Source organism: Amblyomma maculatum, unplaced genomic scaffold, assembly GCF_055883805.1.
Source record: "Amblyomma maculatum isolate TAMU_Amacu unplaced genomic scaffold, ASM5588380v1 scaffold_18, whole genome shotgun sequence".
NCBI lineage: Eukaryota > Metazoa > Arthropoda > Arachnida > Ixodida > Ixodidae > Amblyomma > Amblyomma maculatum.
This window is the reverse complement of record NW_028146743.1, coordinates 4,193,910-4,212,841: the sequence shown is the minus strand read 5'-3', so window position 1 is coordinate 4,212,841 and position 18,932 is coordinate 4,193,910. Positions and strand designations below refer to the sequence as shown.

General features: G+C 49.6%; 1 protein-coding gene across 1 annotated transcript; it reads left to right on the top strand.

The window, feature by feature from the left end:
- Window positions 1-3,959: 3,959 nt before the first annotated feature.
- Window positions 3,960-5,642, top strand: LOC146171733 (uncharacterized). Its single transcript, XM_084586331.1, has one exon. The coding sequence runs from the start codon at window positions 3,960-3,962 to the stop codon at window positions 5,640-5,642; it is 1,683 nt and encodes a 560-aa protein (XP_084442457.1).
- Window positions 5,643-18,932: the final 13,290 nt, after the last annotated feature.

Genomic DNA, 18,932 nt, shown 5'->3' with positions numbered 1-18,932 from the left:
TCTGAAGGAGAAACATCTGCTTGTGCTCTTCACGTGTTCTTGCATTCAAGAAATAGGAAAATATTCGTTTGTTTGCTTATTTATTTTACCCTTTAGGGTCATATGCATTACAGAGGGTAACGGGTGGATAATACGTGTTATAAATGAACAAAGCTAAGTAAACTGCTGTAAACATACAACACCAGAAAAAGTCTGAGCATACAATGTTATCTAAAACAGAGTCAGAAAGGTTATGCATCGTTAATGTTCAAAGCTTCCGCAGAAGGATGGTGCTGCTGTCGTGTTTACGGAGTAGAAATGGCTGAGCAAGAACTTGTTTTCTCGATTAATCGATCCCCATTTTTTGATGACGATCAGTGAGGTTAGATATGTACTATTGCGATCATTATGAGCAACACCGCGCAACCGCGTGGCCGAGCGGTTGCCAGAGTTGTACAGTGGCGATGATTGCGTTTTTTTGATTTTGAGCCATTTGGAGAGGGCGTAGGATTTCCAGCAAGCTCACATCACATCAGCTTGCTTGCTTTCACCTTCACCCTCGTTGAGTCTCGCTTTGATATAAGTTTCGAAAATGATAAATGTGGCCTTCGGTCGACGCTGGAACTTTGTGCGCGCGGGCCCGTCTCGGTCCGCGCGGTATGTGTTATCTGGTGTGATACTTTGCGCTTCGTCATGTTCCTAAACAGAGAAGACTGAAGGGGAGCGGTGCAGACGTATGTGCGTCAAATCGGCTGCCTGTAGATGCAAACACTGTTGAAAGTGTTACATGGATCACGTTGCGGCTGCTTCTGATTTTACGCTGGGCGCTAACACACTCACTCAGTGCTGAAGTCATGTCTAAACGTGCAGCACTACGTGGGCGAAGAATGCACCGTCTTTGATAACTTTCGCCCGCCATGTCTCATTGGAGGCAAACGTGCTGCGTGATCTTACAGTTTCTGCTGCAGGGAAAACAAAGTGAGTAAGAAACAAATGACCTTTAATTCAGATAAAATGGAACAAGGGGTTCCAGCGCGCTTCCTGGAGCAGCTGCACCGTCTCCAGATAACCCTAAAACATGGCACGATCAGCGCTACTATACGACCTTGCGAAGCGCTCGGCCACGCGCTCGCGTGGTGCAGCTCATACTGAGTCCTATACTGCTCGTTGGAGCACTCGCAATTTAAGTAAATCAGGAAGGAAGTAGTCTGGAATGTTAGGTATAAAAGCGCGTTTACGGCGTCTAGCCCTGCAATTATTATTCTGAAATTTGTGTCCAGTTGGGGGCTTCGTGTGGGCGACAAGAAAAAAAAAAACTTGATCTCGTCGTACGTGTGCTGAATAGTACAATGTGAATTAGTTATTCACTCTTCCATTTGCTCCTTGTCGCAGGAGTTCACATCTTCGGCAGAAAAAGGCTGTTTGCATTGCAAGGTATGAAAGCCAGTCTATGAACACTTGTCATGCGTCTTCATTCTCAAAACGCTCAAATGGCAGCGCATGTGAAAGATAAGTAAAATATGAGATCTCAAGTCCCCTTCATGGATCACTGCCTTGTCGTGGCGGAGGGGCTTGCGAAACTCAATGAAGTCGTGAGCTCTGCTGTGTAGGGCTACCCAAGATGGACAGGTCACGGCAGAGTTCTGACAAAATGTGATTCACTGGAGAAGGTAATGGCAACCCACTCCAGTATTTCCTGCAAAGAAAACCCTATGGCCAGTCACAATACCATTAATGATATGGCGCCAGAAGATGAGCCCCCCAGGTTGGAAGGCGTCCCACATGTTACTGAGGATGAACAAAGGGCGATTCCTAGTAGCTCCAGGACGAATGAAGCGGCTGGGCTAAAGCCAAAAGGACGCTCAGTTGTGGATGTGTTGGGAAGCGGCCGGAAAGTCCGATGTTGCAAGGAGATATATTACACAGCAACATGGAATGTAAGATCTATGACGCAAGGTAAACTGGATGTCGTCAAGCGAGAAATGGACAGATTGAACATTGATATCTTGGGTATCAGCGAGCTCAAGTGGACCGGAATGGGAGAATTTAACTCAGGCGACCATTATGTCTTTTATTGTGGGCACGAATCCAAGAGACGGAATGTGGTCGCTCTCATAGTAAACAGAAGAATGGGCAAAGCAGTGCTAGGGTACAACCCCGAAAACGACAGAATGATTTCACTTCGGATCCAAGGTCACTCTTTCAACATAACAGTTATCCAAGTCTATGCACCGACCAAGCTGACGTTGAGAGATTTTATGCGGACCTACAATGCCTTTTAGACCGCACCCCATCATCAGACGTCGTTTTTCTCATAGGAGACTGGAATGCTAAGGTCGGGAGTGAAGAAATATCCGGAATTGTAGGCAAGTTCGGTCTTGGCGAGCAAAATGAAGCTGGGCAGAGGCTAGTAGAGTTTTGTCAAGAAAACAGCCTGATCATAGCGAATACTCATTTTCAACAGCACAAGAGGCGCCTGTACACATGGACTTCACCGGACGGTCTGTACAGGAATCAGATCGATTATATTCTTTGCCGGCAGAGATGGAGAAGTGCTATACAAGCAGTAAAAACAAGGCCTGGGGCCGATTGTGGCACCGATCATCAGCTTCTTGTTGCCAAAATTAAGCTTCGATTGAGGAAAACGCAGAAAACTAGAAGGCCTTTCAAGTATGATCTGGATCAAATTCTATTAGAATATGCTGTGGAAGTGAGGAATCGATTTCAAGAATTAGATCTAGAAGACAGAGAGCCCGAAGAGATGTGGACTGATGTTCGTGATAAAGCCTACTTCTCATTTTGATGGGCAGAAGACACAAAATCAACGAGGGATCTTTCACCCTTCTTCCGCCTCAGCCCTGCATGGCGCAGCATCCTGCATGGAATGCGTATTCTGCAAATCGAAAGGACATGACAGCCAAGAGTGCCAATCGAAGATGTCAGTCAAAGAAAGAAAAACGATATTAACAGCGAAAGGCGGATGCTTTCGGTGCACGAAGCATGGACATCGTTCAAGGCAATGCAGAGTCAATATCAGCTGCAAAACGTGCAAGCGCAGACATGCGACAGCGTTATGCGACCCTGCAATCAACGAAGCCGACAACGCACGGTCGGCCAACGAAGGGGTGCAACCAGTAAACCTGCATGCTTGAGGATCAGAAGACCCCAGTCACCGCACCGTCCTAATGCCTACCGTCACAGCCCTGAACAAGGGAAGTAAATCAAGAAAGGTTTCTCGAGTTCTCTTTGACAGCGGCAGTCAGAGAAGATTCATTACAGAAGACTGCTCTAAAAACCTTGGTTGCAAATTGCTCGGAACAGAGATACTGTCGATTGGAATTTTCGGAGGACAGCAAAAGCAGCGCACATTGCGGCGCGTTGAGGTGTGTCTATTGGCAAAGGATGATCAGAAAACTCAATTCAAATTTGAAGCCTTAGAAACGCCTACAGTATGCGAACAGGCCATTCCTTGTCCAGATAAGCGAATTATAGAGACTCTCCACGAGCTTTCTTTGCCACCGGGTGTCGAATGCTGTTGTCCCAATACAGCAGGGATCGACGTACTGGTGGGCTCAGATCACTTTTGGGAGTTTCTACCTGGCAAGGTTAAAAAACTTGGCGACAGGCTAACAGCACTCGAAACAGTGTTTGGCTGGGCAGTGCAGGGGCAAACGTCTTTCCCCTGCAAAGATGTCACTTGTGCCCATGCAGTCGTGCTAAGAACTACGGTTGCAGACCAACAAGTTGAGCCTGTTTTGAGATGTTTCTGGGAGTTGGAAAGCATTGGAGTCTCCCACACACAGGAAGATACCTCCGACAAGTATCTCTGGGAAGGCTTTACCAAGACCGTAAAAGTTATTGATCAGCGGTATGAGGTGAAGCTTCCTTGGAAGGAGCAAGTCGATCTTCAAGACAATCGAGCAGTAGCAGAAAAACGATTCCGCCAGCTGGGGAAAAGACTGAGCAGGACGCCTGCTCTAATGAGTGAGTACGATGCCGAAGTGCGACGCTTGGTGACCGAGGGCATAGCGGAGATCGTGCCCGATGAGGCTTGTAGCGACGGTCAACATATTTACTTTATGCCCCACCAGCCTGTACTTCGTGAGAGCAGCAGCACGACAATGTTGAGAATTGTCTTCGACGCATCGGCTCATGGATTGGAAGCAAAATCTCTTAATGAGAATTTAGAATGCGGACCAAACTTAAATCCAGAGCTTCTACGGCTGCTGCTGAATTTCCGACGCCATCGAATCGCGCTGGTGGCCGATGTGGAGAGTGCATTTCTACAAGTTAGGGTGGCTCTTGAAGACAGGGATTCATTGAGGTTTTTGTGGTATGAAAGCAGCCCCAAGACGGACAAACCGCTCCCCAAAACCGTAGTGTTAAGAGTGGCACGCGTGCCATTTGAAGTTACGTCTAGTCCCTTCCTGCTGGCGGCGACGCTGCGACACCACTTTGACAGTGTCAAAGACCAATACCCCGATACTGCTGAGCTTCTCAAGGGAAGCATTTACGTCGACGACTTGCTGTGCGGCGCTGCCAACAATGAAGAAGCCGCAGAAATTTACGAGCAGGCGAACGGCATTTTTGAAGCAGCCTCAATGCGTTTGCATAAATGGGGATCGAACAGCGAGAGGATGAAGTCAATTTTCCAGGAACGTTGCCCGAACGAAAGGCCGCTAGGTCAGCCAGCGGACTTGTTAAAGGTGCTTGGTCTCACCTGGCAGGCAAACGAAGACATTCTCACCTTTTCCCTGGACCCGATCATTGAGTTCTCCAAGGAAAGGATAAACACCAAGCGCTTTGTACTGCAAACAACAGCACGATTGTACGACCTTCTTGGATTTTTATCCCCATACTCGATGAGGGCGAAGGCGCTATTTCAAGAGATTTGGAAAGAGAACCTTTCGTGGGACCAACCGCCGCCAGATCACATATTGGAGAAGTGGATCAAGTGGTGTGAGGACCTTTCGTCACTTAACGATCTCAAGATCCCCCGTACCTACGATGCAAACAACGCAGGAGACCCGGTGCGCAGGACGCTGCATATATTTGCAGACGCGAGCACAAAGGCTTACGGCGCCGTAGCCTACCTTAGCACCGAAAACAGAACTGGGCAGTGCACATCCACCTTGGTAATGTCTAAATGCCGTGTGGCTCCAGTAAAACCTGTCACACTTGCAAGGCTGGAGCTGATGGCTGCATTGCTGGCGTCACGACTTCGCCAATTTTTGAAAGTCGAGATCGACAACGTGTATCTGTGGATGGACTCCATGATCACTCTGAGCTGGATCCGTGGAGATGCGGCAAGGTGGAAAGAGTTTGTCAGAAACCGCGTAACTGAGATTCAGCAGAACACGGAAGGCAAGACATGGAAGCACTGCACAGGGAAAACGGATCCTGCTGACCTCATGACCAGGGGAGTGACAAGCGCACAACTGAAGTCCAGCGAGCTCTGGTGGAGCGGGCCACCGTGGATTACAAGCGCAGCTGAAAGGTGGCCAGCCGAACCAAAACCGGCCGACTTCACGACTGAAGAGCTTGAGCAGAAAAGGGAGGTCGGTGTCTTAAATTCCACCTGTGATCAAGGAGACGACTTGCTGGATCTGAAGAAATTCAGCTCAGCATCGAGGGTAAACAGAGTAACAGGCTGGATTTTCTGAGTTGTGCGAAATTTGCGGGCTGCTGACAAAACATCAGGCCCGGTAACCGCGGAAGAAATTGAACATGCAAAAACATTTTGGCTGAAAAGGGCTCAGAGGTGTGCATTCTCTGAGGAACTCGAGCGCACAAAGAAAGGCAACCGCCTCCCGACCGACTCGCCCTTTGTGTCGCGAGGGGGATTGTGCCGAATCATTTACTCCGACAATGCTCTTTCGTTTAAACGAGCCTCGAAAGATATGGGTATTTTGTGGAAGCTCCTGCGACACCCTGACACACAGGACCATTTCGTCAATTCAGGCATAGAATGGAAATTTATCGCTGAGCGGGCGCCGTGGTGGGGCGGGTTCTACGAGAGGCTAGTCCGTAGCGTGAAAACCGCGCTGAGAAAAACGATCGGACCTCATTGCCTGGACGCTATTGAGCTGTCAACCGTTTTGGCTGAAGTAGAGGCAGTGATAAACTCCAGACCCCTCACGTACACTTACGAGGACCCTAAGGACGGCGCCCCACTGACACCGGCTAGCTTCTTAACCGGAAGACGCTTAACTGCCCTGCCTTCGCCCGAAACCCGAGCCATTGAGACGTCCGCGGCTTCGCTGCGTGCGCTCTGGAAGAAAAGAGGCCAGATCTTGAACTTGTTTTGGCAGGCATGGCAGAGAGAATACTTGGGGCAGCTGCGCTCTGCGTACGCCTCTAAGCGGACCAATTCCGCGAATCCTCGAGTTGGAGAGGTTGTTTTGATCCGAGAGAACTGGCCGCGACTGCTCTGGAAGAGCGGGATCATCGCTGCAATAAATCCTGGGCGCGACGGCAAAGTTCGCTCGTGTAAAGTCAGGATGTCGCAGGGGAAAACGATACGACGCCCCGTTCAGCTACTGTATCCATTAAAGCTTTTCGAAAACGGAGAATGAGCAAGCTCATTCGGCGGGGCAGTGATTAAACGCGTTTTTCTCTCCTTTTTTTTGCTCCCTTTGTGTAAAGTGTTCGCCTGACACTAAACAGGCGCCTTTCAGCAATTTATGACCGGCGACAGCTCCTCCCCGGGCCACCCTCTGCGGGATGCCATGGGAGAGGGGCCAACGCCGGGACAAGCGGACCGCGGACCCCTCCGACCGGAGGGAGAAAAGAATGCGGGCAGACAGAACGAACGGGGAGCCCCATCGATAAGCATGTGTATTTCCGAACTCCTGCTCCCCTCTTAAAGATGTTGTATTTGATTCTCAATTGTTGTTGTAAATAAACGAAGTTATCTTAAAACTACAACAGCCGTAACGATTTGAATCAGTTACAACACCGTTTGTCTGAGTCGTGCTTCAAGGGAGTCCATGCGGCTGTTTAGCTGGGTGGAAAGCCCGCCTATCTGGCCTTTTATATCGGCTCTGTTTTTCTCAGCGGTTTTCGTAATCTTCTCTTCCAAGCTAGCGTTAGAGCTTTGTATGAGTTGAATTTTGTCTTTGAGGGTGGGGTTCTCCGACTCTGTTGTCATTTCCATGGTTCGCTTTTTAGCCGGGGGTTCTGTTACGCTGTGGCGAAGTGGCTCGCGAAGAGCTCGCGGATGCGGGTACCGAATTGTTTAGGTTAGCCCATGGGGCATATTCTATCGGAGGGCTCAGAGCCTCCCTCGCTGCCTTTCCTCCTCATCTTCCTTCTCCTCGGAGTCTCCTTTTGTGGGGGAGGGGTTGAGATTTCTTTTCTTTCTCGTTTGAAATCATCGTCCTAAGTTCACTGATCGCCTCGTTTTGCCAGTGAATTATAGCCCTGAGCTCCGCCATTCCCCCTCGTTCTTGGGAGTTGTGCTGCGGTTTCCGGCTCACCTGTTTAGGAGGGCGCTCTCTGCTCTCGGCTCTCGGTAGAGGCGGGATAGAGTCGGATCGGCCTCGGCTCCTCCGGTTTCTCTCGTTGTTGGACATGGATCTGCTCCGGGGCTCGTGTTGTCCCTGGCTGTGTTAAAGTGGTTGTTCGTGCAGCCGCGCGTCGTTGAAATCGGTGGCTGTTTTTTTCCTCGCGGGGAGTTCCTGGGTCTCTCAAAACGCACCTTGCATTTCTTCGTTCCAGTGAACTGATCTCCGCTGCAAAGGATGCATATCGGTGTGCAATCTGGATCATTTTTTTTGCCGGGTGCTTCTTACCGCAGCGGTTGCGAAGTTCGTCCTTTCTCTCGGGCAAGCGTCAGCCGTGTGGCCAGCTCGTCAGCAATTAAAACTGGCTTCCACTTTGGCTCTGAAAGGGTAGCACGGGTAGAGCCCTCCGTAGAATCGGATTTGCCTGGGCGCTCTTTTGGTCCCTGTGAAGGTAATTAGCAGTGCCGATGTCTTGCCCAGCCGCCTGGCGTCGGCAATCTGGCAGTCCCTGTACAGGTCAGTGATGTCCTTGAGGATTTCCTCGTGGGTTTGGTCGTCCAATGCGTTGTAGACGATCCCTTTGACGGCTTCGTCCGGGGCCGCCACGTAAGCGCTGACTTGGTACATTTGGTCTTTTATTTCCAAGTTCTGAAGGTTCACATACTTGCTGGCTCTCTCTCAATCTCAACATACCCTATTCATACATGATGGTGAGGATCCTCCCTCTTAGGCGATCGGATCCTGCCCTGCACGTGCTTAACGTATACTGCTCCCCGAAAATAAAGCGAGTGACCTTCGCGGGCCTCTTTAGCCGTGCGCTTAAAGAGGCGGGTCGTGATCCCCTGCTGATTGTGGGTGACTTCAACCTCACCTCACCTCACCTCAACATACCTCAATCTCAACATACCCTATTCATACATGATGGTGAGGATCCTCCCTCTTAGGCGATCGGATCCTGCCCTGCACGTGCTTAACGTATACTGCTCCCCGAAAATAAAGCGAGTGACCTTCGCGGGCCTCTTTAGCCGTGCGCTTAAAGAGGCGGGTCGTGATCCCCTGCTGATTGTGGGTGACTTCAACGCCCCTAGCCAGCTATGGGGCTATCGTAAGGAGGAAGTGCGTGGACGCATGCTGGCAGAACTGGCGTCCACATTGGGCCTCACCCTCCACACCGACCCAGCATTTCCCACCCGCGTAGGCAACTCGGTGACCCGAGACACATGCCCGGACCTCACCTTCACTCGCAACATAAGACACGCAGACTGGATCAACACCGAGGAGACCCTCGGTAGCGACCACTGTATCCTCAACACAACAGTTTACACACGCCCCCTGAAGCGCCCCACAACGAAAGCCCGCATCCCCGATTGGACTACCTTTCGCCAAAATTTCCCAACAGAAACTAACACGAACATCACAGAGCAGGGCTACACGACCTGGTCCCAGTCAGTCATGGCGCACCTTCACTCCCATGAGAAACAAATACAGCTCACAGAGGTAGTTACGGACGTGGACAACCACCTCCTGCATCTCTGGGAAGCACGCCGTGGCCTCACGCGCCGCTGGAAGCGTCAGAAACACAACAAGAAGCTGAAAGCTCGCATTGCGGATCTCACCAGGCAGGCAGCAGAGTACGCGGCCCAACTCGCTGATTCTAACTGGGTGGACCGTTGCAACACGGCGGCGAGGCAAATGTCGAGCCGCAACACGTGGCGGCTCTTCCGAGCCCTCATCAATCCAACACAGACACGCACGGAAACGCAAAAACACCTACACAAAGCCATGCACTCATTCCAAGGAAACACAATGCAGCTGGCAGTGGCACTACGCGATCGCAACCTGTGCACAATTCAGGACCCCCGCGGATCGGCCTATTCCTATGCAGGCAGGGAAAACTCGGAGTTGGATAACCCATTCCGGCTCCACGATCTGCGGGCCAGTCTGGCCAAAATGAAGAAGGGCACTGCGCCAGGCAGGGACAAGGTCACCGTTAAACTTCTGGCGAACCTCCCTGACACGGCGCACCAGTGCCTTCTTGACTATATCAATGCAATCTGGACAGGGGAAACCCCCCTTCCCATTGAATGGAAGACGGCTCTCGTCACCTTTATTCCCAAAGCTGGGAAACCAGTCGACACGGACAACCTCCGACCCATCTCTCTCACCTCGTGTGTGGGCAAATTGATGGAGACGATGGTGCGGGATCGGCTGTCTGAGTACCTTGAACAACACAACACTTTCGCGGACACCATGTTCGGATTTCGCCCACACAGATCCGCACAGGATGTCCTGCTTCAACTCGACCGCGAAATACTGAACCCCATCACATGCACAAGAAACGACAAAATCGTCCTCGCTCTGGATCTCAAAGGGGCATTCGACAATGTAACACACGAGGTCATACTTACGCACTTGAGTCAAACGCACTGCGGCACGAACACTTTCAACTACATCAAACAATTTCTCACAGACAGACTGTCTTATATCCGAATACAGGATCAAGAACACGGACCTTTTTTGCTCGGCACGAGGGGCACTCCGCAAGGCGCAGTGCTGTCCCCTCTGCTATTCAACGTTGCAATGATGCGCTTGCCTGCTCTGTTGGGTGCGGTCGAAGGTGTGCAGCACGCGCTGTACGCCGACGACATCACCCTCTGGACCACGCAAGGGCGTCTGGGGGACATGGAGACAAGCCTGCAAACGGCTGCTAGCATAGTGGACCGCTATGCCCGCGGCTGTGGTCTCCAATGCTCACCGCAGAAATCTGAATTCGTGCATCTGCGCCCCTCGCGCTCATGCTCGACTCAAATCAATCTCACCTTGCAAAGCGGTCCCATTCAAGAATCTAAAGAAATCAGAGTTCTTGGGCTCTTTATACACAACCAGAGACGATGCGACACAATACTCGCCAAGCTCCGGCAGGTGGCGGACCAGGTGGGCCGCATGGTCCGCCGGGTTTCCAACAAGCGCGGTGGGTTACGATGCAAGGACGCCTTGCGGCTGGCGAACGCATTCGTGACCAGTCGAATCTTGTATTCGACTCCCTACCTCCACCTGCGGAAACAGGAGGAAGATACTCTCGAAGTTATCCTCCGTAAAATCATGAAACGAGCACTGGACCTCCCGGTCTCCACCTCTACCAGCCGTCTCATGGCGCTGGGTGTGGTGAATACTTTCAAGGAGCTTCGGGAGGCCCACCTCACCAATCAGTACACGCGTCTAACAAAGACAGAGTCGGGTCGCCGTCTTCTTGCCCGACTTCACATCCAACACACCCAACTCACAGAGGAGAGATGTCGCATTCCCGAAAAATGGAGACGCGCCCTCCATGTGCGGCCTCTCCCCGCCAACATGTCCAAAGAGGACCATAATGATCGGCGCCTGGCGCGGGCGGAAGCCTTGGACCGCCATTATGGAAGCAAGCCAGGAGTTTTCTATGTGGATGTCTCCGGCCCCAACCCTAGGGGTTGGTACACAGCCGCGGTCATCCACAAGGGCAAAACAGTAGATGGCCTTACGTTCAAGGCCGAGTCACCAACACACGCAGAAGAGGTTGCCATCGCCCTCGCAGCCTCTGACTCCTCCTCCAAATACATCATAACCGACTCGCGAGGGGCTTGTCGGAACGTCCAGCAAGGGTGGACTGCTCCTCTAGCTTACCGCATATACAAAAATTGCAGTCGAGATTCGGATCCCGCGTACCGATCCCTCGTTTGGGCTCCAGGTCACCAAGGTCTCCAAGGGAATGAGGCAGCCGACGCCGCCGCCCGCGCGCTTTCTCTCCGGGCATTTCCCACGGGACCCGAGGCGGACCGGGATTTTGATTTCAGCCCAGTGTACAAATTTAAAGAAATATGTGAATATTACAGATCTACGCACCAAACTCTTCCCACCCCGTGCAAAGGGCTGGGGAAGGCTAACGAGCGGGTGCTCCTGCGCCTGCTCACCAATACAATGTTGTGCCCGGCTATTCTAAAACATTTTGATCCGCAATTCGACGGGCTGTGCTCGCACTGTGGGGAGGTGTCTGACATCTACCACATGGTGTGGGCCTGCCAGAAAACCCCATCTTTGCCCCCTATCCCCAACCCCACCCGAGAGAACTGGGAGGCGACCCTGTCCGGCTGCTGCACCCTAGAGGCCCAAAAGGTCTTAACGCAGCGCGCCCGGGCTGCGGCAAACGCCAATGGAGTGCCTGTCTAGGCATCCCACCTAGTGTACATACCTATATGTATTATATTAGTAAATGTTTTCACCACCACCACCACCACCAGCTTGACGGTTTTGCCGGGGCCGTCCTTGGGAGTAATGCTGACGTAGCGTTTGTTTTCTTCGGGTGCACCCGGTCGTGGGCCTTGAAGGCGTGGGTCCGTAAATCGGGATCTCCTCTCCTTGCACGGTGTACTGCATCTCGCTCGGCTAGACGTAGACCGGCGGTGGGTTCCCTAGTCGTGCTAGGCCTAAAATAGGCCTGGCTCGGCCTTATGCGGGTCGAGTGCAGAAGTACCCGAAAACGGGCTAAACTTGGTGGTTCCTCCCAGGAAATGTGACGGGAGGGTACTAGGAACCCTTACTGAACTCGGTAAGATGTTTCCGGGTCCTTTAGGTCCGTATTTTTGCCCAATGATGCGCAAATCTCCGGAGCCCATGCGAAACACGTCCGCACTGCTCGGTGACAAGATGGCGACCTCCGAAGAACAAGCAGATATCGTGGGCCCACAGGTGAGCATTTCTTTTTCCCTGTGGAAATATAACTGGTCATTCTCCCAGGGGGACGCACAATATATATAGGCAGTAAAGACACCTGGGAGACCCTGCTGCGCAGCTCGGACCCTGAGCTCCAGCTGCTACTCGTCCAATTGGCGAAGAGGCTGCTGAGACCCAATACTTCTCAGCCTGCATCTGAGGCAGCAGCATCCGCCCCCTGACCTGCATGTGGGGGGTGGGTAGATCACCTTATCTCTTGGACATTAGAGTTTAGTCCATCTATCCACAGGAGACCGTGGTGGATAGAGAAACGGCCTCTAACTCCCTGGTTGCGTGCGGTGGCAAACAGAGGCTGTAGAGATTGATCTTCCCGTTGCTCAGTTTCAAATGCCTCAACGTCAGGAAAGTCGGGAAGAATGATAGAAATGTAGTAGTCAAAATTATTACTGTCACACTCTGTTGACGGTAGCGGCATTCGCGAGAGACGCACCGGCGTTTTGGCGCCCGCTCTTGTATACCGCATGGATCTCGAAGATTGACAAGCCAGCAGAGGGAGTGATGGTCAGGAACAATCGTGAAAAAGGACGACCATACAAGTACGATCGAAACCTCTGCACAGCGAATATCACAGCAAGGCATTCTTGTTCGGTGACGGTGTAGTTGCGCTCTGGCTTGCTGAGGGAGCGGCTCGTATACGCAATAACCTGCTCGTGATCATTTATGTGCTGAAACATAACAGCGCAGATGCCAACATCACCAGCAACAGTATGAAATTCTGTTGCTGAGGAGGGGTAGAAATGACGGACAACATGATTGTAGATGGAAACTTCAGCTGGCGGAATGAGGCGTCCCACTCGGCAGTCCATTAAAAGGAAGGTCGTTTGTGAAAAAGGCACGTCAGGAGGTAGGCGACACTGGAAAAGCGGTGAATAAAACTCCAGGAATAGGAACATAACCTCAAAACCTGTGCACTTCTTCGACTGTCCGTGGTTCTTGAAATCACTCCACAGATTTCGTTTTCTGAGGGTCTGGTCTCACGCCGTCCGCATCAACGAGATGGCCGAGCACCAAAGCTTGACGCTCAATAAAACGACACTTGTTAGAATTGAGGATTAATCCGGCGTTTTGGAAACAGTCTGATACGCACGCTATGTGGTAGTTATGCTCTTCGAACGTTTTGAAAAAATTACGACGTCATAAAGGTAGCACAGACATATGTCCCATTTCATGCCGCGCAATACCGTGTCCATGAACCTCTGAAACGTCGCAGGCGCATTGAAAAGTCTAAACTGCATCACATTAAATCCAAAAAGTCCATCCGGCATTACAAACGCCGTTTTTCTTTGTCTGCCTGATGCACCGGGATTTTCCAGTAACCTGATCGCAAATCGACGCAGGAGAAATAAGAAGCGCCAGAGAGGCTGTCTATGGCGTCGCCAACGTGAGGCAAAGGGTATACATCCTTTTTGGTGATGGCATTTAACCTGCGATAGTCCACGTAAAATCTCCACGGGCCGTCTTTCTGATAGACAAGAGTCACGGGAGCAGCGCAGGGACTAGACGACTCCCAAATTACCTTCTTCTCAAGCATCTCTGTGACTTGCTCGTGGATTATTTTGCGCTCCAACGGCGAGACACGATAATGCTTTTGACGAATCGGGCGAGACGAACCGGTGTCGATAGTGTGGCGGGTACGAAACTTAAGAATAGAGGGTAGTCCACAGGGCGCTGAGAAATCGAAGAGAGCAGAATACTGTAGCAGAATGTCTACAAGTGAGCGGCGTTGAGAGGTGCTCAGCATTTTATTGATGATGCCCAGAATTATGCGCTCAGCGCTGGACCCTGGAGCGGGCTCAGCCAGGCCAGCCGTGACCGATGCCACAGCTGCAGGCACACCTGGTTTACATAAAGCATGTTTTAAGCAACGACGGGGTGAGATGATAAAAGAACTGTCCATTTCCACGCGCTGCCGTTAACCACATAGTACTAGACAGTGTGGCACTATAGCATTGCAGTTGAACCTGGTCGAATGCTCTGGTTGCACTAGCGCTTCAAATATTTCATCTTTGCCAATAGCAACAAACTCCGGAACACACACTGCAGCCCGCGATGGCACGACACTATCTTGAAGTACACAAAACAGCGTTCATGCGTCACATGTACTTTCCATGAAGCTGGGCGCAAAAATACGCTAAAAATAAACTTCGCCCATTGCTCAGTCGAACGTCGGCCCGCACAACTTCAAAAAGTATTCCAAAAAAGGCGTCATGGGTACAGCTAGAGATAACGACAAATTCCTCTAGAGAAACGGCTCCACCCAATTCAACTTAGAGATTACACACTCCAAGATGACGTAGCGGCTCGCCGCTCGCACAGCAAAACGTCGAGGTTTCATAACATTTGAACACCACGTTGCGCCCCAGTAATTATTTAAATGCCATACTAACCACAGAAGCAGTTGCACCGGTACCAACGAGAGCTAGTGTAGACGCGCCATTAACGACTGCATAAACTTTGTCCTTAGCAATGAGACAGGAGAAGGAGTGACACTCCGATGTGACACCGGTGACGAATTACCAAGAGTAGTGTGCCGAAATTATGTTGGAGGAGATGAATATGCAGTCACGGTAGATGCACCTTGGTAAGCCGGTCGCGCTGAGAATATTGGTGGCCGGTATAGGTTAAGTTGACAGCTGTGGCAGACTCGTGCGACATAGCCTGGATTCCCGCAGCGGAAGCAAACCGGAGACGGGTGATCAACGGCCCGTGCGAAACATCCTTCGTAAGTGCGATCAAAGGTTCGTGGCTGACTATATTCATCGGCGCCGGGACCCATTAAGAAAGCATCACGCCGTGCGTTCTGGTCATGAACAGGCAGTGGCCGCTCATAGTAGCGTTGGTCCAGGTGCAACCTCGGAGCGTCGTGTAGTCGAGAACATCGAGGCGTGCGGTGCGCACCAAAGTCCGCTACGTCGACCGAAAAAGTCTCTCCCGATCGCTGCATAGACGTGGACGTGTGATCACAAGGAAATGCCTCTGAGCGAGACTATTCTTCTCGAACTATCCGACGGATAGTGGAGGTGAGATCTGTGGCTTCGGAAGTTGTTTCAATGGCAGCAAATGTTGTCACTGTGTCCAAACAACCAAACATTGGTGTGATTAGGCGCATCTTCAGATTCTGAAATGTTTGGCATTATCGTACGACATCGGCGACGGAGTCCAGGATTTCCTTGGGCTAAGGAACGTGTAGATGTCCTCAGCGAAGCCCTTGAGCAAATGACCCATTATGTCCTCATCGGACATTCGAGGCGAGGCGACCTTTTAGAGCCGCAATACTGCCTCAATATACTGCGTACACGTCTCACCGGGCAGTTGAGCCCGATTAGCAAATGTCTGCACAGCCGTCTTCTTTTTCGCCGAGGAGTCACCAACGCACATTGAGCTCTTTCACGAAGCGAGGCTAGGATGTCTAAGTATCCTCCTGATTGTCATACCATGTCAGGGCCGTATCTGTGATCAAGAAAACGACGTTCGCAAGCTGGTCGTTATTGTTCCAATCGTTATATCGTATCACTCGTTAGTAGTGGGTCAGCCATTCGTTCACGTCATCATCAGCAGCTCCTGCGAAGGAGCAGGGCTCTCGGTAATGCGGCAAGGAACTGCTGGGTGTAGGCCTAAGTGTAGGTTCTCCGTCCAGGGACATCTCGGGCAAGTGAGGTGGTAGGCCGGCAAGATGTCGATTCCGAGGAAGCTCGGGATTATCCATTGTTAATTTGGAAATACCCAGCAAACATCCACCAATTTGTTACGGCGTAGAACCTTCACTCAGGACGGATGCGCGCCAGACGAGCGAAGTCAGATACTGATCGTGTTCAGCAGAGCCACTTCCACTTCTTTCTGTGCTCACACCCTGTTCTTCCTCATCGTCGTCTGCCTTACTCCGTGACAATATATTTGGAACCGAGAATAATGTCAGTAGTCTTCCACCATCGTCCAGAAATCATACAGTTGGCAGGTTCGTGCGCTCAAAAAGAATAAAAGGTGATCAAGCCCGACGCGGACTGATTTGTAGAATGCAAATCAAACATTCATTCTACAATTCAAACTATAGTTAGCTAGAATAGCAGCTTGGGCATGTTGGTTATGCATCTTGAGGTAACAGCGCAGAACAAAGGACGGGAGCACAAGATTAGAGGACGACACAACAAGCGCTGTTGTGTCGTCCTCTAATCTTGTGCTCCCGTCCTGTGTTCCGCGCTGTTACCTCAAAATTCAAACTATGTCGCAAGAGGTCATGTAGGCGGTGGAGTTCACTCAGAAGATAAAAACTCTGAAGCAGCTGTTTCCAATGCTTGGTACGAAACCAGTTTGTGATTATTTCTGAATCATCGTTCTAAAATGTACAGTTGGAAACTGAAAAGAGTATAGGTTGACGGGCTAGCTAATTTCCCGTTATGTATTTCAGCAGCGCAAGCAGCAGGTGTCTTCATTTGACTTAAAGTTTTTTCGTGTAGCCGTGTTAATTGTTGGCTCTTATGCGCATCGGACGTTTTTCGTCATGGTCATCTCCTATATCGCGCTCGTTTGATTTTACCGCTTAAAAAAACGGTTTTCTCGGTACTGGATGGTCCTCACCGCGTTTTACATAAAAAAGAGGGCAAGTGGAATAAGTTATTTTGGCTGTTTGTGGTAATCAGCTCCTTTTGCGGATTTGGTTCGCTTCCTGCGTTATGACTTCTGGGCATTTTATCTTGCTTGTGAATTGACACGTATTGTTTCTATTGTTTCCCTGGTGGGCGGTTGCTTGGCGATATATATGCTGTGATTGGCGCCCTTCTCAAATAAGTTTGCAGTACTAAGCTCGCATGTGTTCTTTCTTGTCATTTGTCTGTGTTTAGCATGCGCTGTTGAAATACATAGATGGCAATTGCATACTCGCGAAAAGTAAAAAATTACGTGATCTCGTAAACGCCGGTTCAATCGTAGAATGCCAGTTAAACGCTCACAATGCAATAGACCGATCCCACCGGCCAGTTTCACGACGCCGCCGTTGCCGCGGTGCATGCTGGTAGATGTAGTCATTCGGCCGCTCCGCCCGCCTGGAGTGCCCGCGTGCCGCGTTTCCGAACGGTTTTTAGCTCGTGGGCATGCCCGAGTGCATTGGGAAAATTCACTTGCTACATTCCTGGATGCCATAGCATTAGCACAAGGGAAAAGCGACTCCGGTTTTAGGTGTAGCTTGCCGTCGGCGCCGTCGTAATAGTAGTAGTCAACGGCGCGCGTTGAAAATATTGGGGGCTGCGCAAAAAAATTGTATCATGGTGATTTTTCGTTATAGTGTTTTATTATTGATTGGTGTGTGATAGGCAATGACGAGTTAATAAAATTATTGTGATTATTTGGTTAATTGGGAATAGAAAAAAACTGGAAAAAGGGGGTTCAAAGGTGTCAATATGCTCAGTTGCTGATGCTATCCAAAAATATTTACAAAGTATAAATCATCAGTTAATTGAAATATAAAAAAGTGCTTTGTAGATGCAAAAATGCCCGGAATAAAAAGCCAGTGCTTGATGACACTAATTAAGTAAACTTGGTGCGTGTATTTTATCAATTAATTAACTTTATTATTATGTCAACTATTTAATTGAAATAAAATAAAATAAAAAATGAAAAATACGGAAAAGAGTCTTCGTAGGTGTAAAAATGCTCGGAATAAAAAGTCAATGCTTGATGATGCTAGTTATCAAATAATTAACTTTATTATCGTGACTAGTTATTTGAAATTTAAAAGATTAAAATATGAAAAGGTAGATGCAAAAATTTCCGGAATAAAAAGCCAGTGCTTGATGATGCTAATTAAGAAAATTTGGAGCGTGTTATTGATCAATTAATGAACTTTATTATCGAGATGGTACATCAAGACCTTATTATTTTATCGACCTAATTTGCTCCACGGGACACTTTGCAACAACTTACCCACGACTCTCTGGCCTAAGATCAGGTAAACTTTCACAAATCCTCTTGGTCACCGGTATTTTTGAAACCTCACTGTTTTCGGGCGAACACAACTAAAACACATCCCCTAACCTATTAGAAGTCAGTTGATATCATTGTTGCCAAGGTCTGTTATTAAATATTGGCTTTGTGCCAAATCCAGATGATAAGACATGAAGGACTGACGCCACAATTAAAAATTTTTGCCACCCTTCGTTGCATCCCTATGGCGTCTAGAATTCAGATAAAATAACATAACAGGCACTGAAAGCACGCGTGCTAAAATAAAACCTCCAAACAATCGTTTTGCTCAAAGTATTCGTACTTGGCTCAAATATAGGACAGCGCCGCGTAATCACTCGGTAACAACAGAAACGAAATTATGGAATCACTTCAGCTCTGCCGCTATGGTTATGACTCGATAGCGTTTCACACATACGGATGTTTTTCGCTTTCTATTCTTTATATTTTATTTATTTTTTATTTTCATTTTTATACATAATACTTAGCATCAGCACACATTGATTTTCCATTCTGAGCTGTTTGATACTTTTGAAAGCATTTTTCAATTTTTTCAATTATTGGAAACAATAAATTGATAACACACACTCTGAATTTATTCCTTAGCCTCTTGATGCGTTCACTGTTCATTCGCAGCGTTTTGAGACCTTTGAATGCTCTTCATCTTTTTCAATTCGTTTAATTCAATAATTGATCAATTACACGTAGCGGCTACCCTTAATTTGT